Raw genomic sequence first — 24868 nt, forward strand, 5'->3', positions numbered from 1 at the left:
GTGCCTTTAATCCCAGCACTTGGGAGGCAGAGGCAGGCAGATTTCTGAGTTTAAGGCCAGCCTGGTCTACAAAGTGAGTTCCAGGACAGCCAGGGATANAAAAAAAAAAAAAAAAAAAAGAAAGAAAGAAAAAAGAAAAGAAAAAAAGAAAGAAAATGGCAAGATCTCATTTCACTGGGATGCTCTCCTGTCTGGTCTTGTGCTTGGGGACTCTGTCCAGCAGGCCCAGGCTGATGGCCCCCACAGAAGGACCAAGGAGGTCAGCAGCTCAGCCTCAGGTTTACTTCTGCACTGCCATCAGCAGCTCTCATCCAGCCCAGACCAACTGTGGCCACGCTGGGCTGGCTGGCCCTTGGGTGCAAGGACCAAGGTCCACCTGGGCAGTTAGGTCCAGCAAGAAGGTCCTTCCCCTTCTACCTTTTCCCTACATTCCAATCCACTCAGGCCAGTGCGATCTGGATTGGGGACAGCAGGGCACAGGCCACCACTCTCCCCTCTGTGTGAACTGAGACATGGCCTTCCCTTTCCGGACTGTAAGGTTCCCATGGGGAAACTGAGGTTGGGCAATGCAGAAGCCTTGCCCAAGATCATACCATGATGCCCTAAAATACCTTGTAACCCGATCCAAAGGCTACGCAGGGCTAATATAATCCAAACCACATGTGCATGTTAACAGTTCTGGGCTCCAGGCATGTGCAGCGACAGGGAACAAAGCCCTCGGCGCCGAATGGATGGATAAGAAAGAGCCCGAGGAATGAGAACGGTCAGCTGACACCAGGCAGCAGGGCAGGGAGAAGAGGCCAGCTTAGGTGGGGAACAGCCTAGTTCTGAGTAAGGCCGGCAGTGGAGGTCTCACGACCCTAAAACACAGGGCCCGGGGACAGAGACTGCCGATATCCCTGGCCGGTGAGCCTTGTACTGTACCCACCTGACAGTGCCCGACAAGCCAGTTCAATTGCTGGTAAGGCCTCTTCTTCCAGCCGACTTGGAGGACAGGGCTTGGATGAGTGGTAGAGCAGGCTTGGGGGCCTAGGCCAATCAGTCAGGACCCAAAGGTAAGGAAAGTCGTCATGTGTTGCCTTGGTAACAAATTCCTGAAGTAAATGGTATATTTGATGTCCTAGCCAGTTCCCGGAACCTTGCTTGGCAAACATCACAGACATTAATTCTCACACAGCTGTAGGTGTGGGTCGGGCCAGCTCCCTATCTCCAGAGGATCCTGCTAGCAGGATCCAGTTTCTTAGCTTTCAGACACAGCCCCCTAACCTCTGCCTCTTCATGTTGGATCCCCATTCCTCCCACTTGTTAGAGTGTTGGGACCACTGAGATGGCTTAGCAGGTAAAGGTGGTTGCCGTTAATTCTGAAGACCTAAGTTTAATCCCCAGGACACTCATAAAAGGACAGAACAGGCTTCCACAAGTTGTCCTTTGACCTCCACACATGCACCTAAATACACACACACACACACATCCACACACATATGCACATACACACACATACAAATAAGTAAAAATAAATACATAATAACATTTAAAGCAGGATACCATATGTACCCTGCCACTTTTCTTTTTAAAAAAAAATTTTATTTATTTAATGTGTATGAGTACACTGTAGCTGTACAGATGGTTGTGAGCCATCCATCATGTGGTTGCTGGGAATTGAATTCAGGACCTCTGCTCGCTTTGGCCCCGCTTACTCCGGTCGGTCCCACTTGCTCCAGCACAAAGATTTATTATTATATCTAAGTACACTCTAGCTGTCTTCAGACACACCAGAAGAGGGTGTCAGATCTCATTACGAATGGTTGTGAGCCACCATGTGGTTGCTGGGATTTGAACTCAGGATCTTTGGAAGAGGAGTCAGTGCTCTTAACCACTGAGCCATCTCGCTAGCCCCCACTTCACTGAATTTGGGGGCCCCTCCCAATCCAGAGTAGGCTCAACACACTGGGAACCACCACAAGGGGCAGAGGATAGGTAAACTCCAGAGCTCTTGGCTTGTTGAAGCTGAGGCAGCTTGAGCACCTGAAGTCCTTCTGACTTCAAGATGTGGAGCTAGGGACCAGGCTGATAACCCACCCCGGCAAGCCAGGAGTCTGCATCTTCCTTTGTACCCAAGCAGCCTGACCTGCAGTCTGGGCAACGCTAACGTCTTCTCAGGAGTCGAAGTCCCATTAAACTCTCCTAATTTCCCCCATATACTCAGCTCTGGCTTGTTTCAACTGTTGCCATGAGGAAAGTTCTCTAACTCCAGTGACAACTTCATCCTAACTTGATTCCATAAGCAAAGATCTATCCCTAATCAAGGTGGCCTTCTGGAGTTCTAAGTGGACACAAAGTTAAAGGACACTATTCGATCTAGTACAGGTGGTAGGTACATGCCAGTTCCACACCTGGGCTCACCCTCTAGCAGGTGTGAGTCAGAGGCCATGAGCTGCTTCCTGTCATCCCGGTAGCAGCCTGGCCTGGCCTCTGGGTGTGCAGCGCCATCAAACCACTGGAGGAAGATCTGGCACCAGAGAGACAACTGCAAAGGTTTTCCCTGCCTCAAGGCTGAACCTCTGCTAGAGACAGGCAGAAAGCAAAGCAAGCAAGCCTGTCAGGGAAAGGCCAGGAGCTTGACTCCAAGCAGAGAGCTCCAGGTTAGTGTGTGCTGGAGCCCCACGCAGCCAGTGAGGCTGCAGGGGGAACCCTGGAAGGGGCCCAGTGTTTAATGGGGCTGAAACTTAGTATTTCAGAGTCTTTTGTTAAGAAGGAGAAAGAATTGGTGCCGCAAACCTACAATCCCAGCAGCTGGGAGGTGGAGGCAGGGGGATGGAATTCAAGACCAGCTCTGTGGTATAGAACAAAATTGTCTCAAATGAAACAAAAGGGGGGGAACCCCCCACAAAAACCTAGGCACTGCTCCAACACATGGGATCCTTGGAGTCAAGACACTTTTCAGTGTCTCCTCCATAGCACAGAGGCCCAGTGCTGGCTAAGTCCGGTGGCAGGAAAACCCTTAAAGTCTCTGGTTCCAGATCTTCCTCCAATGTCCTAATGGCTCCGGCACCCAGGGGCCAGGGCCAGGCCAGGCTGCTACAGGGATGGTAAAAAGACAAGCTGTATAGCTTCTTGGTACCCTGCCTGTGGAACCCAGTGCGTGCGGTGTGACTCCCAGAGTGACGGTGGGAAGAAGACAGGGCTCTGCCTGACTTTTTAACCTGGAATTCAGTGAAATAGGCCATGAAGTGCACTGTGCTTTGGCGACCGTCCCTCATCTCTTACTTAATGCTACTGTCCATGCTCCCTGAGATCAACATCACTCTAAAGGAAGATTATGTGAGAGCTACTTAGCATGGTTTTTCATAACAAAACGATTTATTTTTGGAGGGACAGGGAGCATTCCTATGGTCAGAGGACAACTTGTGGTAGTCGGATGTCTCCTTTCAGCAGTGGGTCTGAGGACTGGACCCAGGTGACCAAGCTTGGCAGCAAGTGACTTGATTGATCCACTGAGCCATCTTGCTGGCCATTCCTGTGTTAAGACTGTCCTGTAATTGCCGATAGCTTTAGGAATTAATTCCCATGTAGCCTTCCAGTGCCTCGACAGAATGGTTTGGGAAGCTTTCCTTGTTGATGGACATCTGTACTGTTTCCAGCTTCTGGATGCTGCAGATGAAGCTGCTGCGCGCCATGGACAGGTTCTGTGGTGAGTGTGAGTGTGTTTATTTAGCCTATGAGTGTTCTTCTGGCATGTACATCTGTGTATCACGTGCAAAATGGTGCCAAGAGAGGCCAGAGATGGACATTGGATCCCCTGGAATTAGAGTTAAAGATAGTTTTTAACAGCTGTTTGGGTGCTGACCATTAGAGCTGATAGTCTAATGGGAGAGCAGTCAGTGCTCTTAACCACCGAGCCACCTCTCCAGTCTCTTGTTTCTGTTTTCTGAGACAGGGGTCTCACCATACAGCCCTGACTGTCCTGGAACTTGCTATGGAGACCAGGCTGGCCTTGAATTCAAAGATCTGCCTTTCTCCATAGTGGAGGAATTAAAAGCCTGCACCATCACGCCCACCCCAAATTGTAGGGGTTTTGTTTTCCACTATTTTTAAATTTTTATTTTATGTATATGAGTGTTTTGCCTGCCTGTATATCTTCCACACCTGGTACATGTAGATGCCAGAATAGGATGTCGGATTACCTGATTGTGAACTACCAACAATGGTCTGGGCACTGAACTGGGTCTTCAGGAAGAGTAGTCAGTGCTAACCCCTGAGCCATCTCTCCAGCCCTACAGTTTTGACTTCTGATAGAAGCACCCTCCTGCTTCAGTCCCTCCCCAGTGCTGGGGCGGCAGGACTAAACCACCATACCCAGGACAAACTACTTATTTTTCTTTTTGAGATAAGATCTCACTATGTAGCCCTGGCTGAAAGAAAGCCCAGGCCAGACCTGGCTAGCCTCAAACTCAAGAGATCCACCTGCCTCTGCTTCCTGAGTGCCCACCACACCAATACAAGCTACACAGCATGTTTTCACTCAGAGGGAAGCAAGTGCAGGCTTGGGGATAGAACGGCTGATTCACCAGGGCAATGTCTGGTCGCCATAACTAGAACACAGGGTTACCATCTGACCTTTCTTGCCTCTGGAAGCACAGGGTGGACTGCTCCAGGTTCTCAGCAAACTTGGACCTGGCCTCCTTCAAATACGGCCATTCTAATGTGTACATGCCAGCATCTCTGGCTTCCCTGATAACTCAGAGAACAGGGGCTCTTTGTCATGTATCATGTCCCATGTGTGTCCCTGACCATACCCCCCGCCCCCAACCCTGCCTTACTTCCTTGGTCATCTGTAAATTACTTTGTATGTTATGTGTGAACCACAGTATATGTGTGAAGGTCACAGAACAGTCTAAACCATCTCGCTCCTTCTACCACATGGGGCTCAGGTCATGAGGCTTGGCAACAAGTGCATTTGAGCCATCTCCCCACCCCTCCCTTGGAGACAAGGTCTCACTATGTGGCTCTAGCTGTCCTGAAACTCAATTTGTTGACCAGGCCCACCCTGACCTCAGATCTGCCTCTGCCTCCCTAGCACTAGGGCTAAAGGAGTGTACAACCATGCCCAGCTAAGTGTTATAAGGTTTTTATTTTTATAAAGATTTGTTTTATTGATGAGTAAGTACACTGTAGCTGTCTTCAGACACACAAGAGGGCATTGGATCCCACTACAGATGATTGTGAGCCACCATGTGGTTGCTGGGAATTGAACTCAGGACTTCTGGAAGAGCAGTTGGTGCTCTTAACCATGGCATCATCTCTCCAGCCCAAGATTTTTATTTATGTAGCATGTTTGTGTGTGTGTGTGTGTGTGTGTGTGTGTGTATACCATGTGTGCAGGGCCCACAGGAGTCTGGCCCTCTAGGAGAGGAGCTGCCTGACACAAATGCTGTTAAAAGGTGACTCCTGAGCCGTCTCACTAGGCCATAAATGCCATTTAAATAAAAATGATTATGATTTTATTAATTCATTTGTAAGGTTTATGTGGGTGGGTGTAGATGTGGAGGCCAGAGGACAACTTGTGAGAATCACTGGTTCCTCCCAGTCCATGCCTTGTCCCTGCGATGGAAGGCTCTGGGTGACAGGAACCGGAGTTCAGGGTTTAGGTCTAAGATTCACTCTATGTACATCACTCAGAAAAAAAGGGAAGCAGGGGAGACGGACTTAAGAGATCTGGCAAGAATCAGGATGAGGATAAAGCAGGCAGCAGGGCGACTGTCATGAGCAGTCGGGTCCCAAGTCTACCTGAAGGTAGACGGGTTCTCTGACAGACAGGACTAGAATGAGAGGTTAGGCAGGAAGCAGGGTGCTGTTGACGACCTGCTGGTGTGACAAAGATGGAGATGCAGCTGCTCTGGGAGGAAAGCCAGGAACTGCCCTTTGACATGTGACATTTCAATGTTCACCAGCTGTTCTGGTGGAGAGGGTGAGCTTGTGCAAGCAGGGACTCATCTGGCTTCAAGTACAAAATGAGAGTCCTCTAACAAAGCTCTGAGGCGACCTGAGTGGGTGTGATGGAGACAGGTCTGAGCTGCCCCGGCCTCTATCACCTGGGAGGCCTGGGCAAAAGCAGTCTGTAGTGCCTGGAGACCATGGGAAGAATAAGCTCCCAGCAGGAAGGGGAGGCGCTTGCCACAGACAGAGTAACCCCAATCTAACCAACACCACGAAGTGCCTCCCTAGAGATGAGGGGGTAACTATGCAGGCAATGGATGAGGAAAATATTAATGTCCCCCAACACCCAAGCCCAGAGCAGAAAAACCCTGGCTCCATTGTCACATTTGAAGCGACTTTATTAGAAGGCTGCTTGCCTTTGACAAACTCCAGTTACAGCATAGACTATGCAGACCGGTGATTTTTGCATTGATCTTTGCATCCTGTTTGGATTTTCCTCATCAGGCCATTCTGGGGCAATGGAGGCACAATTGCCAAGTGGCCAGCAGGTCACTCATTGAGCATGGGCAGCTGTGGGCCAGGAGGGAGTCCAGGTCAAGGGTTGGGGAAGGCAGGCCACCCTGTCCTTCAGTCCTCACCCTCAAACCAAATTCCTGGTGAAGCACCTCACTGCCTTGTCGTTCCAAAAGGGCAAAATAAAGAAATCCTCCCGGTCCAGGAAAGAATGTCAAGCTGCCACCTTCCCCACTACCCTACCCGGCCTGGGTGTCTTCCCTGTGCCGTTCCCTCTGTTTCTAGTGGGACAGACACACTGTCAGTGTGGGCAGCAGGCAAGGTCACTCTGTGGCCACTTTCCCATCTTGTCTTCCCATGCCCCACCAGGTGATGACAGGAAGGTACAATCAACCATGAACATAAATATGAATAAAAAATGAACTTGAAAATGACAGGCTATTAATTAAACAAATCTATAAAAATAGTTAGGACATAACTCTGTTCAAATAAATACAAAATAAATAGGCTCCAAGCAGAGTGGTACACGCATGGAATGTGAGGCTGGTCCCGCTTGGCCCCACAGGGCCCTCAGAACAGACTTGAGAGCAGACAGGCTACCTGCCCCGGGCTCACAGCGAGTGTGGCACTTGCAGTGTCCAGCTTGTCCTTCTGAACCAAATCCTTTACCCACTAAGACGTTATTAAGGCCTTCAGCATCGTTTTCTTCTCATCAGGGCGGCTGACATGGGGCAGGTACCCTGCCTACCCTCACACCACAGAACTGAACAATGAGTGTGGGCATGAGTTGGTGGTGCCAGTCCTGACAGGGCTTAGGGGCAGCTCAGAGGACGTTAGGCCCATGCAGGCAGCACAAGTCCTCTGGGTTCCAGGTCCTAGCACTAGCTTTCAGCAAAGCCATGCACCGCGCTGTCAGGCAGCCAGTGCCTGTACCTGGGCACAGCCAGGTGGCCTTGCTGGTGGGCTCAGAATAGGCGAGGACATAATGGTACTTCTTCAGCTTCCCGTACCACAGGTCCCATGGATGCTGCAGCTTGGGAAACAGGTTTGGAAGAGCAGCACTGAGGGAAGATGGACAGAAGGACAAGAAAGAGTGGGGGCAGGCCCACTTTCTACCACAGCGCATCAGTGGAGAGATATGAGGGGCACAGGAATGCTCTTTGGACCAGAGGGATGCCGTAGCTGAGGTCCGGCTGAGTGAACGAGATGGAAGAACTAAGCTGGCATCCAAGCTCGCTATCTGGCAGGCACTGAGGAAAACGTCCTGTCTCTAGTGCAGGAGCCTACATCTTACTGACCCCTGGACCCCAAGGAACATCCACAGGTCTTCCTTGGAAGAGACACGAAGGTCTGCCAGGTCAGCAGAACCAGCCCAGAGCTTGCCAGCTCCCTGCCCGTCCCCTGTGGTATCCTGGGTTTCACAGCTTGGGTAAGTCAGCTTAGTGTTGGCACATTCACAGAATGAGGCGGCTGCACACCCTGGGCCGCAGCCCAGGCTCACCAAGTCCACCACCCTCCCGTCACCGAGACTGCACGCCCAGGGTGATCTTCAGGTTTTCGTAGACCACGTAGCTGATGCTCACAGCCGGGATCACCTTCATGAAGTTGGGGGCCAGCCCCCGGTAGAGCCCAAAGGCCCCCTCAGTCCGCAGAATCTGTTTGAAGAGGCTGCTCATGGTTACCTCAGGTGCGCCCTCAATGGAGGCTGTGAGAGAGAGGCCACTGGTCAGATGCCATCTGTCACCCACCCCAACTGCTAGGGACATGAAAGCCAGACCAGGACCAACCTTACCTTGTGCCTGCATCCGGGTCCTGACCAGGGCTAGTGGGTAGCTGGCCAGTTGGCCACAAGTACTGGAGATAGTACCACAGGCCAGGAGCACGAACACACCGGGATCTGCACTGTTTACTGCGTAGCGCTGAAGCCAGGTATTTTTCAATGTCTAGAGGGAGATGGGATACAGAAGTTAGCCTTAAAGAGCGAGTGTGGGAGACTCACACTCGGGGGTGGGGCAGGTATTGGATCTACAGGAAAGCTGTTTCCTATCACGTGGGATCTGAGAAGCCAAAGTAACCTGATTCACTTGGCCTGGGCCTTGCTGAACTCCTGACTTGCCTGCCTTTGGCATCCATTGTCACTTGAGGCTCTTGGCTAGGACAGGAAGCAGAATGAGGGTAGAGGGAGCGCTATGTTCCCACACAGAGCACCTGGCTCTGTACTCTCAGTCTGTGGAGATATGTGAGCACCCCAGTGGCCACTGTTCTTGGGTCTGCCTGCTGAACCTCTGGACCCTAAGAGGGTAAAGAACCTGGCTGGGACAGAGTTCAGGCCTGCTGTGCAGAAGGTAGAGGGTGACAGGAGACCACTGCAGAAGAGAGCTAACTGCTATCTCTCATCTAAGCATCTCTCACAGGGTGTTGTACCAGGCAGGTCCTTTAATTTTCCTCCCTGTCCCAGGCCCTACTGCCAAGAGGGCCTCACCTCATAGACAGCTAGGTCGATGCCAGCATAGGGGATGATCCCCAGCATGTTGGGGATGTAGCCTTTGTAGAAGGCAGCTACACCCTCTTTAGCCAAGATCCTCCTGGCACAGTCCAGCATGCCGGAGTACTGTCCTGTTTTCCGCAGGGCCATTCGGGTCTTCAGAACCTGCAATCAGAGTGTCAAGTATGAACACCGCCCGTTCCTCTGTGTCCCATGTGTACCGCCCACTCCAGGACTGCTGGCCCTTACCTCCATTGGGTAGATGCTACTCTGGGCAATGGCTCCGGCCAAGGAGCCTGCCACAAGCCTTTCGTGGATCCTCAGCGTCTCCTGATCACTACTGACAAGCCGTTTCATCTAAAATAGGAAAACAAGGGGATGCACCGGGGGGACCACAGCACTCTGGCCCCGCCCTTGCTCTTATAGCCAGCTTTGGATGAGACCTGTGACCTTGAAGCTATCTATGCTGTCCCCAAATGGAAGAAGGCAGTAAGAGAGCTGGGGTCATGTCCAGGCCATTGATCTTGCTGTCCTTTGAGTACAAACATTGGCTCTAATTTCAGGGACCTCAGACCAGCAGATACTGCATAAGCAGCAACCAGCTGGCAACCCTCTCCCAGGTCCTCACCTGCTCATATGCCATGAATTTGATGGCCGATTCAGGGGCAATTTTGAGGACATTGATGCCATTGCCCCGCCAGAGTGACTTGGCTCCCCCTTCTCGAATCATCTGTGTGAATCCACCTACAATGCACATGTTGTTGCTGCGGGAGGCATGGACCTGAGGAGGACAAGAGATCAGAGGGACTCAGCAGGATAGAGGGAAGACTCCACTGTCTACCCTGGGAGGAGCCTTTCTGGAGAACCTCTTCAGAGAGGCTCTTTCCTCTGAGTAATTCAATTTAATGTCCTGTGACTCAGCAAGCATGGCCGGGTGTTTTATTATTTTGTTTTATTGTATTTATTTAGTTTTTGTCAGGCTCTCATACTATGTAGTTCAGGCTGGCCTTGATTTTCATCCTTCCCGAGTGCTAGGATTAGAGGTACGCCCCACCAACCCAGAGAGGACAGCTCTTGATCTCTCTCACTATATCCCTGGAACTCTGTTAGAAACAGAGTAAGAGGGAACTGTTCATGCTTCTGTTCTCCCAGAGGCTCTGGAAGCTGGGAGGAAGGGCCAGCACACACTAGACTAAGCCTTTCTAAATCTTTTGCATCGCTGTTTCTGGAAGATAAAGGGAGATCCCACTTAGTTACTTATGCCAAGGGGGGTGGGGTAGTGCCTGCAAAGCACTCCAATTCCATTAGCTGCAGTGGGAAGTTCAGCTGAGGGAGGGAGGGGAAGCTGAGCCACCCATGAATCATGGGTAAAAATCTGCTCTCACTTTCCTGCTCACCTACACAAGCACCTTTGGTCTGGCCCGGGGGTTCTGGGGGGATGTGCTGTTTCTGGGTAGGCCTCCTGGCGCTGAAAGTGCCAGACAGAAGCAAAATGGGGTAACTGGTCACTGTTCAGACAGACATCAAAGTCCACCAGTGTCCTCATGTGGGTCATTTCACAATGCTTCCCTGACATCAGACAAGCTTATCTCTGCCCTGAGGACGTGGAGTTGCATGCTCAGCCAAGGTAAAGGCACTGCTTCTAGGTCATGCAAGGATCTGCTCTCCCTGCCCTCCATGAGGCATCTTATCCATCCTGAGATGCACTTACGGAATCCAAGTAACAAGCCCAAGTAAGGTGATACGCAGCTTATGTTTCTCTGATATAATTAGACCAGCTAAGCACAAAGGTCACCTAGGCTGGGATCTACTGGGGCCTGCGAAGCATTAACTCCAATTTCATTAGCTGCGGTGGGAGGTTCCGGCTTTTAAAGCAAGGACCCAGCTGAGGGAGGGAGGGGAAGCTGAGCCTCCAATGAACCATGGGTAAAAATCTGCTCGCTTTCCTGCTCACCTGCATGAGCACCTTCAGTCTGTCCAGGGGGGCAGTGCAGGTTCTGGAAACTGCCCCTGCCCCACCTCCTGCCACCAGGTGCCTCCACCACATCCCGGTCTGCCTCTCCTCCACTGTGAACTCATCTGGGACTGTCAGATTTTCACCGACATCGAAGATCTATGGGGAAGACAAGCAGAGACATAGCCAACTTTACTCACAACATCCTGGCCGTGGACACTGCCTTCTACTCTCCCTTTTCCCTGATAGTGGCTGCAGCTCTTGACCTGTACATGGTCTAGAAAGGAGCAGGTAGCACTCGAGGAGACATTACAACGCTGCTGGGTTGCCCTTGTAAAGGAAGCTCCTGGAACTTCCCGCAAGGACTTTAGGGCTAGACTACAAGGATCAGGGAAGATGGGTACAAACCCTGCAACCTGATACAGAACTAGATTGCCAGCAGAACAGAGTGTTATGCAAGGCTAAGCAAGCAGGGTGCTATGCTGCCTGCGTAATACCTTCTCTCTGGAACTGGTCCCAGCCAGCTCTGCTGACCTCTGGGCTGGAGGCCAGAGACAGGCTAGCTGTCTGAACCCTAGAATCAGTCACTTACTTTTACCCAAGAAGCCCTGACCTGGCATTGTGGATGCAGAGAGGATAAGGCAGGGGTAGCCCAGCCAAGAACACCAGAAGTCTTTTAAGTAAGACCAATATTTCTAGTTGTGGATCCACATCTGTCTTTTAATGTGGATCATGCTAACAGAGTGAAAACAATATGCAGGCCCTACAGGGTGTGCTTATTAAAACCAAACCCCCCAAATCAGAGTCTAACTCTGTAGCCCAGACTGGCCTTTAACTCATGGGGCTCCTCTGTCTCAGCCAAAACATGTATTTTTGCCATAGAGAGAAATGATACTAAAAAAGAAACACAGGGAAGGAGGAGGCATCTGTAACAAGGTTTCTTCTCCTATCCCGTGGAGGACAGACTATCTGCTTCTGGGAGAATCAGCAACATAGGAAAAGGAGATATTTGAAATGGCCTGTGAAGGGCAGCGGCATACAGGGATAGGAAGGTACACCCAGCAAAGGGTCAAGGGTGCAGGCTGGTCACTGTATGGGAGGAGGAGGGGCATGTGGCTGGCAAAGGAGGGACAACATCTCAGTGTATCATCAGGACCGCCCCCCCAACCCCCACCCCAAGGCCTAGATGGGGATGGACTGAGAGATGCCAGACAAAGACGGCTGCCTGAGTGGACAGTGGGTGTGTGCCTCACCGTCGAGTGCTTCCAGTACAGGATGATCTCCGGGATGTTCTCCACAGGGTGCAGGAGGTGGTAGTCCCTCCACTCGTTCCAGTCGATGGTCATCGTGCCATTCTTATCCATGCTGTAAGCAGAAGCATGGTCAGTCGCATGTGTTACACCCACCTGCCAGTTGTGTGCCCCACCACTTAGATGGGATGGAGGCAGATGCCATAGCCACCCAGGACACCAAAGGCACCTTGCCCATGAGAAAGAGTAAGGTGGCTCCATACCCCATTTTCCACAAAATGGAGATGTGCTGGCCCACAGGAACCCCATTCTGATCAGGGAGGGAGGGAATCACGGGAAAACACAGATACTTACTAGGTGACAGGGCCCCAGAAGTGGCCCGTCCGTATTCTGACAGACAGACAAAGGAGGATGCAAAGGAGAAAGGAGAAACAACACAAATAAATGCGCTGAGCAGGTTAGTAAAGCAAGCACACACCCAAAGACACCAGGGGCCAGCACAGCATGAGGAAGTGGGCAGGACTGGGCTCCTGGGGTTGCTGTCCCTGTGACCAGCAGGCTTTCAGGCCAGCCAGGTACAAACTGTTCTACTTGCAGGGCTTTTCAGCAGCCCTCTGCTCATGAGTGAGCCATCTTTCTGGCCAGCATATGTGGCTACAGAGGAAAGAACAAGCTATAGCAGCAACCTAAAGGACCACACATGTCCCTCCCCATCAGGCAGAGAATATTCAGGGACACTTCTCACGAACGAGAAATGCCCACAACTACTCTTGTCATTTTAAAGGTTGCAGGCATTGGGCTAATTCCAGATTTATGACTCTTCCGTGAGAGCAACCTCAGGAGAAGCTTGCTTTGGGAAGGGGCTTCTTATCCCTCCTTCTAAACACAGGGCCAGCTTCAGGGATGCAGGCCAAGAGTGAACAGCACACAAATTAGTCCAAAAGCCATTAAAGCACCTCTAGAACAGAGCTCACCCACACTCACTCACCTCTTAAGAATCTTCTCCGCCTGCTGTTCAGAGATCTTGACACCCAGGTCCCGCAGGGACTGCATGATCTCCTGAGCATCGATTCGTCCTGTGACAACGAGAACCATGAGCAGGGTCCAGCATTCAGTAAGCCAAGGCCTGCCCGGCAGAGAAGCTATAGCTAAACTCACCATCATTCTTTTTGTCCAGACTCTTGAACACCAGCCTCAGTTTTTTCTCATGATCTTGGAGGTAATGTACAAACTCTTCAAAGTCCAGTTGCCCATCAAGGTCCTTGTCACCTGCTTGCACAATTTTCTAGAGAACCAAAATAAGGACTTGAGATGTTGCTCACTAGCCTCTTATCACAACAGGGAAATAACTGTTCTCCACAATGACCCAAGATGTCCTATCTCTAAGGCTATATCAGCCCATGGGAATCCTAGGCACCATGTCAATCTCCCCATACACCCAAAGGCCAGAAGCCAAGCAAGGGCCCACCTTGCTCTGGTGAGAGATACTCCTAGGAAAGCCTTGAGAGGCCAGGAGGGCAGCCAGGTGCTTGCTCTTTCCAACATTCCCCAGACCAGCTTGTTACGCAGCCAGTGGCTTGGCTCTCCTACAGAAGCACTCCTGGCTGAGAGCTGGGGATAGCCTTGGAATCTAGAGTCCCTTAGGAACCCTGCTACTTGCTCCATCCCCTGTGTGGCATTAACCCACTAATAATTTGGTGATGAGGGTAAAGGTTCAGACAATGCCTACTTAGCAGAAACAGTGCCAGGGAACACTCTGGAGGATGTGAGACAGACAGGAGGAGCCAAGGGCAACTATTCCTGAGCTCATGCGTGACGGCACTGCCATTCTGGTCCTTGGTCTCAGGGATACCAGCTATAACCAAGCCCAGATTCCCAAGCAGGCACTGAACGCCAGCCAGGTTAGCTAGACTAGTTTTGTGACGCACGGCTTTAAGAGACCCTGATCTGCAGCAGTGCCTGTTTTAGGTGAGCTCTGCCTGGCAGCTGTAACACCAGCTGCATGCAAAGCAGCTGGAGCTTCTCCACTCAGTGGAGAATGGGGTATGCAAAAACTTTACTGAGGTCTGTCGGTCTGTCTATCTAACTTATTGGGGAGAACACTTTAAATCCAAAACAGAGAATCTCCTAAGGAAAATGTTTCTTGGTTTTCTCATGGACAAATCCATTCACTGTTCCAGTTAACACGCTAGGTCAGAGAGTTTTGAGCTAGGGTTTAGAAACTGATGGACCACAGGCTAGCTTGCAGTCCAAATGTGGTCATCATGTTTCCCCTCTTACTTAGCCACTGATTTTTGGGGGGAGATAGACATTTATCTCAAGGAGCCAACCATGTGAAGGGTGAGGTTGGCATGTGGGACAGATTGAACACATCGTATCTGCTAACTAGGATTAACTTCTCGCCAACATCTGTGCTCTTAGCCAAGGGTCACCACCCCAGATGTCAAGTAGAAGGGAAAAGTCTATATGCCATTCAGGAAGGAGGCACACAGAACTCTATCTTTTGTCCCTAGGTTACCTGCCATCAAAGTACTCTGCGGTAATGCCATATGACACAGGCCACCCACAGCTGTGCACACTGTACCCTATTTAAAAATATTCTCCAACAGTTAGTCCTGTATCTGTGGGTATAGTGATGCACACTATAATCCCAGCACTAGAGAAGCTGAGGCAGGAGGACTTCTGAGAGTTTGAGGTCATCCTGGTCTACACACCAAGACCTTGTCTGAAGAAATGCCAAGTGAGGTGCACATGGCTTTAATTCCAACACTAGGGAGTCAGAGAAAGGTGGGTCTCTTTGAGTACCAGGCCAGCCAGGGATACATAGAGACACTGTTTTAAAAAGCAGGGAGGGGGAAAGAAGACTTGCTTTTTCCCCCTTTATAGCCACTCCAACTCCATTCTATGTGTCTCCATTCTGAGATGCACAAAACCACACACCAGCACTGGGGACAGCATGAAATTTAGTGCATCAAAGTAAACCCCAAAGCCAGGTTCGGTTTCTCATCAGAAAAGGGCCAGGCTCACCGTTGGCATCCTGTTTCCTGGGGCACCTAAGCACTTGAAAGTCCAAGAGGGAGGGCTGCCCTAGCCTCTCCTTCCCAGAGTGCCTCTACACTCCGCCCTGGAGTCACAAGAACAAATGTCCACAGCAGTGAGACAGCCCAGGACTCTATGACATCCTGTACATTTTAGGAGCCTTCATTTGTACCAATCTCCTATCTAGAGATTCCATCTCCCACAAGTGCCTTCCCTCCTAGTCCAGGAAATTACACAAAACCCAGCCATTCCCATGACAGTGACGTACAACTGCTGGCTTCAGCCACAGAGGGCTGGGGAAACACCTACATTTCAGACATTCTTTCCTCTAGGCCAGGAAGTCATGCCTAGGTACCATTCATCTCTCCACTCAAAACCAGTCCCTGCCTGCCCCTCATGGCACCCACTCAGCATACAGACCTGCTTCCATTGGCGATATGTGGAGAACTCTTGAGAAGGGATAAAGACACTGAGTTTGAAGATGGATTTCAGCTCTGAAGGAAGCCCCTTGGACTCAAAGTACTGGAACTCAGTCTGAGCCGCCCCGGCGATGGGCACATACAGGCACAGGCAGAGCATGCTGGTGAGACCGGGTGCTCAGCCACTGCCAGGAGCAAGTACTAGCAGAAGTCAAGAGTGGGAAATGCCGGTATTCCCAGGAAACTAGCACCAGATATACCGGCCCCTGCTGTCACTGGCTGCTTAAGTCCTGCCCTTTTACTTAATTGAAAAAAAAAAAAAAAAATCCGCCCACTGTAAGTGCAGCCAGCAGCCAATAAGCACAGTCCTCAGCAGCCGGCAGTATCAGGTTGCTCAAGAGCAGAAGAGCAAAGATCAGGGCTGACGTCACTGCTTGCAGAGTTAACTCTTGGAGCCCAGGCAGCAGGCACTGCCTAGGGTTGCAGTCCCATGCCCAAACAAACCTTCACCCCGGCAGTCAACCCCTCCAAATAAACAAACAGTCAAGTGTCTGTTTTCATACAAGGTCCTCAAATGCGTCACACAATATAGCAGCTTTCTCTTCTTAGTAAATCATTTTCAATTGAAAACAGTGAAAATAGAGACTGAATCAGAGATGTTGAAAATTGACCCAGGCTACTGAGAAATGTGAATGCCACGTCCTCAGCTGTCCTGGAACACAGACCCAACAATCCACAAGTATTCAGTGCCTGAGAATCGCTTCCATCAATCACTGGGGTTAGCCAAGGCTGAGACTTATACTTGTCAAAGCCCATGCCCACTGAAAAAACTTGAAACCTTGGTCTGATGGTAGCCCTGAGAATTCTGCTGTACCACCCTGAATGAAGCCTTTTAAAGTGAACTCCAATTAAATCAATCAGGCATATTGGCTCACAACTACAATCCTAGCTAGCATAAAGGAGGATCTCCAGTTTGAGGCCCTCCTAAACGACATATTAAACCTGTCTAAAACAGAGTGGGATGGAGGCTCAGGGGTAGAATGCCTGTTTGTCACATAGAAGGCTCTGAGTTTATCTGGACTAATTGGGAAGTGCCTGAGAGATTAGTAAAGTACACCTCTGGGTGTGTCCATGTAATTCCAGAGAAGATTAGCCAAGTGGGGGGATTTACCCTGAGAGCAGAATGGGACTCCAGATGGAATAGGTAGAGCAGAAAGCCAGCTGCTGTAGGCTTGCTCTCTTCTCTCTGACTCCTGGCCATCATGATGGAGCCAAGACAAACCCTCCCTCCCTTAAACTTTCACAGTAACATAAATCTGACCAGTTGTTGGGCATGGAGACGCAGGCTGGTAATCCTAGCCCTCAGAAGGCCAAACAGGAGGACTGTTGAGAGTTCAAAGCTAGCCTGGGCTACAGTGTAAGACTATCTCAGAAACTAATAAAATGACTAGAACAAGACTTACTCACCAGCCGGAAGAGGGAGAGAATGAAATAAAACTGGACCCCTCGCCTACGCTCACTGAAAATGCTTGTTATGTGGTTGTAGCCAATCTCATTACCACAGTGTCTACTGCCAACCCAGCGAGATATCCACACTTTAAAGAGTGCGGGAAGGATCTGATTTTTTATTTTACTTTAAAATTGGTAACTCTGTGTGTGTGTTGTGGGCTGTTGTACACAAGCCATGTGCATGCAGTGTCCTCAGAGGCCAGAGGCACCAGGTTCCCTGGAACTACATTTACAGGTAGTGAGAAGCAGGGTGTGGGTGCTGGAAACTCAGGTCTTCTGCAAAAGCAGCACATGCTCTCTCTGCTGAGCTCTCCCAGCCCCAGATACATCATTGCTGAGGAGGAGTCTTTACATGCCTGCCTGCCTTCTCTTTCCATTCCTCCCGTCCCTAGAGATGAGAGTTGCTGAGGGCGAGATCACGTCACTGTGACAGGACGGATTGGTTCCACCCCCATTCTTTCTACAATGTATCCTCCATCCATCCCTTCCTAATATAGACTAAGCCTTCTTACTCCTCGGATGCATTAAAATGGAAAGCTACCATTTGGGGATCAGCAAAAGTGAGAGGATTTTCAACTCCAAAATGCTTTGTTAAGAATCTGTCAAGAAGCCGGGTGGTGGTGGCGGCGCACGCACGCCTTTAATCCCAGCCCTCGGGAGGTAGAGGCAGGCGGATTTCTGAGTTTGAGGCCAACCTGGTCTACAGAGTGAGTTCCAGGACAGCCAGGGCTACACAGAGAAAACCTGCTTGAACCTCCCTCCCCAAAAGATATGCTGAATCACTGTATATGTATAACACTGAAACAGAATCTAACAAACAGGGCACTTTAGGTTCTCTGAAACTTGAGTCTGTAAATGCAGGCCTTGGAGTGCCCTGAAGGCTTTATCCAGGCAGATTCTTGCTCAGATCCAGCCACCAATGAAATTGTCTAATCCAGAAGGTTCTGCTTTGGAGCTGTTCTAGCACACATGTGAAGTCTACTGCTGGAGTCCTAAAGACAGAGGCTTTAGTGTATGCCCTGGCCTTCACCCACCTCTTGCCTGACTCACAGAAGGGGCTTTGCTAGAAGTTTCTGGGTGAAGGCTGGTGAGTTGGCTCATCAGCAGGTAAAGCTACTTGTCATCAAGCCTGACCACTTAGTTCAATTCCTGGGACACATGGTGGAGAGAGCAGGTACCTACCTGTTGTCCTCCAACCTTGGAGCAGAGCACACACACGCAGACACACAAAAATTTAAATGGGCTGGAGAGATGGCGCTGAGATTAGCAGCACTTGTTGTTCTTCCAGAGGACCTGGGTTCAATTCCCAACACTCACATGATTCACAAACATCTGTAAATCTAGTTCCAGGGAATCTAACACTCTTGTGGTCTCCAAGAGCATCAGGCATGCACATGGTGCGTGGACATACATACAGGCCAAAAAACACATGTAAGATAAAAATAATTAAAAAGTAATTTCTAGTTGGCGGTGGTGGTGGTGTCAGTGGTGGCAGCACACACCTTTAATCCCAGCACTCAGGAGGTAGAAACAGGCAGATCTCTGTGAATTCATGGCCAGCCTGATCTACAGAGTTAGTTCCAGGACAGCCAAGGATACACAGAGAAACTCTGACTTGAAAAACAAAGAAACAGGGCTGGAGAGATGGCTCAGTGGTCAAGAGCACTGACTGCCCTTCTAGAGGTCCTGAGTTCAATTCCCAACAACCACATGGTGGCTCACAACTGTCTGTAATGAGATTAGATGCCCTCTTCTGTTGTGTTTGAAGACAGCAACAGTGACCTCACATACATTTAAAAAAAAATTATATATAAAGGAATGTTCTCTGAAATGCCCTGAAAATGATTATTATCAGCATGTCATTTCACAATGATACCTCAATTCTATTTCAGCATTAGCTTTGTTTCATTTTCTATGGTGATGGGGCCTGAACCCAGGGCCCTGAATGTCAGGCAAGTGCTCTACAACTGAGCCACACCCACATGTTCAATAAGGGTTTTTTTGTTGTTGATTTTGTTTTTTTAAATTTTGAAATAGTTTCTCTAGGTAGCCTGGACTGGCCATGCACTCAGAATCGTCTACCTTGGTCTTCCAAGTGCTGAAATTACAGACACGAACCACCATTAGTTTAATAACTCTGGAATCACAGACACGAACCACCATTAGTTTAATAACTCTGGAACACTTTTTCTTGGCCACTGTGGTTGTTGAGAGCTTAGGTTGTACTCAGCAGAGGCCAGGCACAGCGGCACTTATCTGAATCTTTATCCCCAGAAGACAGAGTTGGAGGGCAGCCTGGGCTACACAAGCAGTCTTTGCTGCTGTGTCCAAACCTTATTCCCTGAAAGAAAAGAAAGCAAAGCAGAGATCTTCACAAGGTAGGCCTGACTTAACACCGCTGTATAATCCAGACTCTGTCTTCAGCACAGAAACGGACTCTACCAGAATGAGTTGATCTCTAGGTGCCTAGTGGCTGAGGCAACTGCTGTTCTGAGACTTCAGACTGAGGCCACCAGGGGCTTCTGCAGCCATCTCTGCACCTAGAAAAGCACCCTGGAGAATGACATGCTCTAGTCCCAAGCCTATGGGAAACAAACTCAGGCTCACAACCAGGGCCAGATTCGTTACAACAGCCACTTAGCCAAACACTGGGACCTCCCATGATCAATATAGCACCGTGCATTTAAATGTAAGCCACATGTGAAGAAATAGGGACCGCAGGCTTGGGATCCAACTTGTGTCATTTCTAGGTAGCTCATGACCCTTGGGACTTAAGCACTGCACACTGTGCCCTTCTCTGCTCTCTTTCCTTACTCTATCTAGTTTGGTGACCGAGATCTGTTTCCTGTCCTCTGATGCCCATTCCTATGACTAATAAAAAAAAACTGTAGCAGTGGCACTAGATCCCTTAGGACTCTGTGACATTCGACTTCGTTTAATAGGTAAAGGAATGAATATCCTTCCACTTGGGTCTGCCAGGGCCACCATCAGCTCTCCTCATTCTGCCACACTCACATGCCCAATCCTCCCCACCCCCCAAACTTCCGGAAAGGGCTGGAATACACTAAGGGGGCAGGTACAGTGCCTCTAGGAGTGTAGTGCTGGGTTGAAAAGTAATTCCCCGCCCCTCTGCAATGACTCAGACCAAGCCAGAAATATTATGTGAAGGAACAGGCAAGTCCCACCCTCAAGGCTCTCAAGTATCATTGGTTGCTCTGTCACTTTATGATCACGTTGCCATGACAGCCTAGTGTAGCAGGTTTCCAACGAAACCTGCCTACACTTGGTAATTACATACACAACGAGCACAATCCTGGGATTCTGAGAAGACGGCCCCTCAAGATCTAAGCTCCACCGTGCATGGGCACCTCCCACTGCAGACAAATGGCTTTCTTTCCCAACTTCGGATTAACTGTGAGACAAAGATAAAGGGGAAACTGGAGCAGTTCCTATAATAAGAGCTTGCAGGAACCTGGCTTACAGACACATATTTACGGTGGGGTGGGGTTGAGAATGAAACAGTAGTGCCTTGGACAATGAGACGCCTGAGAACTAAAGGTGCTCCAGACGCTTTCCCAAGCTTGCTGGGGGTTCTGCTGAGAAAGGCAGAGGCCGAGCATCTCGTGCACTTTGTGTGGTGTAAATGCTGACTGTTTCCATTCTTCATTACTGACTTTCAATGCTGCCCAGAGGTGTCCTCCCCACACCTCCCTCTTTGAGCCACACCAGCTGCTTTACCTCCCCCTTGCCCTTCCCACACAGCCCATCAACCCATTTCTCTTCCAGGAAACAGAGCCAGTATACAGTGTGGGTCTCCACAGACCAGACTACAAAGTCCCACCCAAGGCAACTCCCTAGGGCCAAACCTGGTAAAGGGTATCCATAGAAGCTAGGAAGTAGAGTGGTTACTAAATTAACGTTTAAAAATCGATAATTAAAAGAAGGCAGCCAGCTCATTCAGGAGAAAAGATGAGCAGGGCTCATGAGTTCCTCACACAATTAGCATACCACTATATTTCAGGTCCTGTGTGAGGTTGAGAAAGGGCAGAAAGTGGCACCCTCTCACAGCACAGCAAGCTCAAATGGCTCATGCAGGACATAGTCTCTGGGAGACGCTGACAACACGGAGCTCACCACAGCCTAAGGACTCCACTTATTGTCAGTGCTCAACAACAGTAATCTTGTCACAGTGAAGTCCCTGACTACTGGTACAGGCTAGATAAGCACTTGCAGGGAGACTCAATGTGACATTTAGGGGCATCTATTATATGCCAAGCACTGGGTAGACTCGAGTAAGGAAGAAGATTCAGGAATGAAACTCAGGGGTTGAATAAAGCTGTGCATGCTGCAGCCAGTCCCCATCTATTCTACTCGAGAGCTTGGCCAATCCCATAAACAGCTTCCTGAAGGAAGGAAGCAAGGTTCCAAAAAGAGCTGGGTCAAGCCTCAGCTCTTCCTCTCCTTAAGTAATTCTGGACAAATTACAGAATTTCCTGTTCTTCTCCCACCTCCAAATGGGGAGTACTGTCACCTACCTCGGCTCCTGGGAGATCTGGATGCAAGATTGAGAGGTCCTGACACTTGGCCAACCCTGGTGGCTGTGGTCAATTCAAGAGTCACTTCTATGACTCCAGGCTCTCCCAGGTTCCAGCCCAATCCCTGAACTTTCTCTGGCTCACCAGGCAAGGGGAATGTGACCTTCAAGATGCTGACATGACCTGTCCACTTTCAGCCTGCTATAGTGACACACACTTTTAATCCTAGAACTTAGGCAGAGGCAGGCAGATCTCTATGAGCTTGGAGGCCAGCCTGGTCTATACAATGAGTTACAGGACAGCAAGCCACAATATAGAGTGAGACCCTGTCTAAATTTGAGGCACCTTCTCTTTCAACTGAACCAGTAACATTCTTCACATAAGTGAAGATAATATACTTTAGTTTGTCACTTTCAAACGGCTTGCTCAGTGAAACAGACACTCCTGAGGCTAATCTACTTTAGTAAATCTTTCCCCTCAATGACCAAGCAGGTGTAGTCCCAGTGTTAAGAAAGTTTTTCACTGGTGACAGACATATTGGACCAAATTTGTAGCCTTCTTTATCACATTTCTCCAATACCAAACTGGATTTTTTTTTTTTTTTAGCTCTCCCTCCCACACCCATTCTTTCTCCCCCTTCTGGAAAAATGATCCCAGCCCAGCCCCTAAACTAGAACGTTCTCTTGAATGTGCTGTTACCTTAGGAAACTGTTCTGCAGGTCCGACCACCAGCAAGATGGTGGGTCTCTTTTCCGTGGCCTCAGCCCTTCCGTTTTGTTTCCCCAAAAAGGTGGACATCTGGTCTCCCTGAGCAGGGGCCTGAGTACCTCTGACTCCATGATCGATGCCCTCTCTGGAGTCCTGGCACTCAGCTCTAGGGAGAAAGCTAGACAGAAAGTGCCACAGTGTCTGTAGCATCCCGGCTTCCTCCAAATGCCACTGCTGACGACTGCTCACTTCTTAGGGATGTGACCACAGTGCCAAGGGTCTTTAGCTACACAGCTCTCTGGGGAGTTTCCAGGCTGAAGCTCTACATGCAAGGGCTGGTCCTGCTTTTTCAAATTCACTCGCCCGTGCCTAGCCTAAGAAGTAGCTCACTTAGGGAGCCTCCCCGGCTGCTGGCAATAAGAAGAACAGCTGGGCTATTTCAATCAAAACTCACTTCAGCGGGCGGGAGATCAAAGGCCTGGCTCCTTTTTTGTTCTTTTTGTAAAGCAAAAATAATATCCAGATAGACCTTTCCCGGAGACGGAAACAACTTGGGGCTCCCAGTCATTCAGTCGTCCTCGCTCATTCCGTAAACCTAGGACAGAGCATCTAGTCTGCATTCTCACTGCAGCAGGACCTGGCCAATCACCTCTGCCGACACTACTGGGTTCATTATCCCCAGCATCAACTCTCCAATCACAGGCGGAGTATTTCCTGCTTGCAGCCCAGCTAGTCCACTGGGAGGTACAGACCAGGTTCATTTTGCAGAATCTGAGCAAGCTCATCTTTAGAAGCAACTTCCCGTTCTCCCCAGGGTAGCTTCCAGAATGCCACTCGCCAAATTCAGAATGATCCAGGGTCCTTAGCAACACCGCAAACGACTAGCACCACTCCCTCCTCCCAGTATTCAATTTTCTCCAGCCTAAGCCTAGCAAGAAGCAAGCCTGCATTGATAGTTGTCTCCAAGAGAGCACACTGCCTTGTCAGCCAGAGAGACTGCTCACCCATTTATCCCCGGCCCTCAAACCAGATCCAGACATATCTTCCACTTCGCTGGGCAAATTACCATGATTAATCTTTAGCAGTTTTTATTTTAACAGCAGACAAAGGTAGAGACCATCTATCATCCCTCCCAATGGCGATCAAAATGTTCAGTATCATTCTATTTTTAAACTGTAAGTCCAAGCCTGGGAAGATGGCTAAAGCTGGTAAAGGCACCTGCCAAGGCCTGCTGATCTGAGTTCAATCTCGGACCCATAGCGTGAAACTAGAATCTATTCCTCACACACTCATGCCCACAGATATTTACATGAACAGCACATACTTACACAAATACATAAAATTACATTAAAAGATGCACCCCTCCAAGCTCATCAAACTCTTGGGAGAGGATGGGGATACCTGCAACCTACCCACTACTACAAGGAAAGAAATGTAGCTACAGGTACCAGCTCTCCAAAAGCTCCAGCCCTCTACATTACAGCCCCACATTTAGCTTATTCTGTAGATACATTTGCATATGTGAGAAATACACAGAAGCTCACAAATAAACACGTTCATTATGTATGAACTAATTTCCCAAACTGTTGCTTTTTAAAGTTTTCCTTTATTTTTGAGAATTCCATAATGTGTGTTTGCTTTTGAGACAGGTGTTCTCTGTGTAGCCCTGGCTATCCTGGAACTCACTCTGTAGACCAGGCTGGCCTCAAACTCAGAGCTCAGCCTGCCTCTGCCTCCAGGGTGCTGGGACGAAAGGTGCACCACCACTGCCTGGTTGAGAGAATTCCATAAATGTATCCAAAGAAATATCTACTCACCCCCACTACTTCCCTCATATTCACCTCAACACGGCCATCCTTTATTTATTTATTTGTGATAACCCACTAACTCCAGTTAGTGTGGTCCACAGGTCCACAGGTCTAGAGAAACCTATAAAGAGAGTGGGCCTTCCTTCTTAGCCTCTATCCACTGCCAATAGTGCCTCAGTGTGGGGTGGGGCCCGGAGACAATCTATACCAGGATTCTGGCTGGCTTGAGCAAGTCACCTTGGCTGCTGTGAGATTGTGATCCTCATAGCCAGCATGTGCAGAAGGCCACATGTCCCAACACTTCACCCCATCCTCCAGGTCCTACATTCTTTCTACCTCTTCTTCCAAGACATCCTCTGAGCACTGGTGGTGGTGGTGGTGGTGGAGGTTAATATAGCTGCCCTGTTTAGGGATGGGAACTCAGGTCAGTCTCTTTCTCAGCACTCTGAGCAGGTCCAAATCTCTCTGCCTACTCCTGCCCAATATAAAAGAAGCCCCGACACCTTTTTTTTTTTTTTTTAAAGGGAAACACCTTGCAGTTCAGGTCCTTTATTTCTTTTTTGTACATTAGGCCATGAATTCAAGTAGAATAGGCTCCAGCAGCTCAGGCTCTTTCCCGTTTGCCTTCACAAAGTGTGCTTCTTGGGTGGCCCAGGCTGGCACTTCTCAGCTGGCTTTCTTATAGCACACAGGACCACCAGCCCAGGAGTG

At 49.6% G+C, this 24868-nt stretch overlaps 1 protein-coding gene across 9 annotated transcripts in view; it reads right to left on the reverse strand.

The window, feature by feature from the left end:
• Nucleotides 1-6317: 6317 nt before the first annotated feature.
• Slc25a25 (solute carrier family 25 member 25) overlaps nt 6318-24868 on the reverse strand; it is a 37595-nt gene continuing 19044 nt past the window's right edge. The window contains exons 1-11 of one of the 9 annotated variants that reach the window (XM_029472359.1): nt 22804-22958; nt 13298-13424; nt 13128-13215; nt 12494-12529; nt 12143-12254; nt 10890-11048; nt 9564-9716; nt 9185-9292; nt 8933-9100; nt 8243-8393; nt 6318-8155 (exon numbers count right to left, since the gene is read on the reverse strand). In XM_029472359.1, the coding sequence (XP_029328219.1) occupies nt 7971-8155; nt 8243-8393; nt 8933-9100; nt 9185-9292; nt 9564-9716; nt 10890-11048; nt 12143-12254; nt 12494-12529; nt 13128-13215; nt 13298-13424; nt 22804-22917 (1401 nt within the window). In that variant the 5' untranslated portion in view covers nt 22918-22958 and the 3' untranslated portion in view covers nt 6318-7970. Of the gene's footprint in view, nt 8156-8242; nt 8394-8932; nt 9101-9184; nt 9293-9563; nt 9717-10889; nt 11049-12142; nt 12255-12493; nt 12530-13127; nt 13216-13297; nt 13425-13607; nt 15577-15598; nt 15891-22340; nt 22959-24868 lie in introns of those variants that run through there. The other 8 variants (XM_029472356.1, XM_021156654.2, XM_029472362.1 and 5 more) reach the window with 8 other exon arrangements.

Source organism: Mus caroli, chromosome 2, assembly GCF_900094665.2.
Source record: "Mus caroli chromosome 2, CAROLI_EIJ_v1.1, whole genome shotgun sequence".
Taxonomy (NCBI): domain Eukaryota; kingdom Metazoa; phylum Chordata; class Mammalia; order Rodentia; family Muridae; genus Mus; species Mus caroli.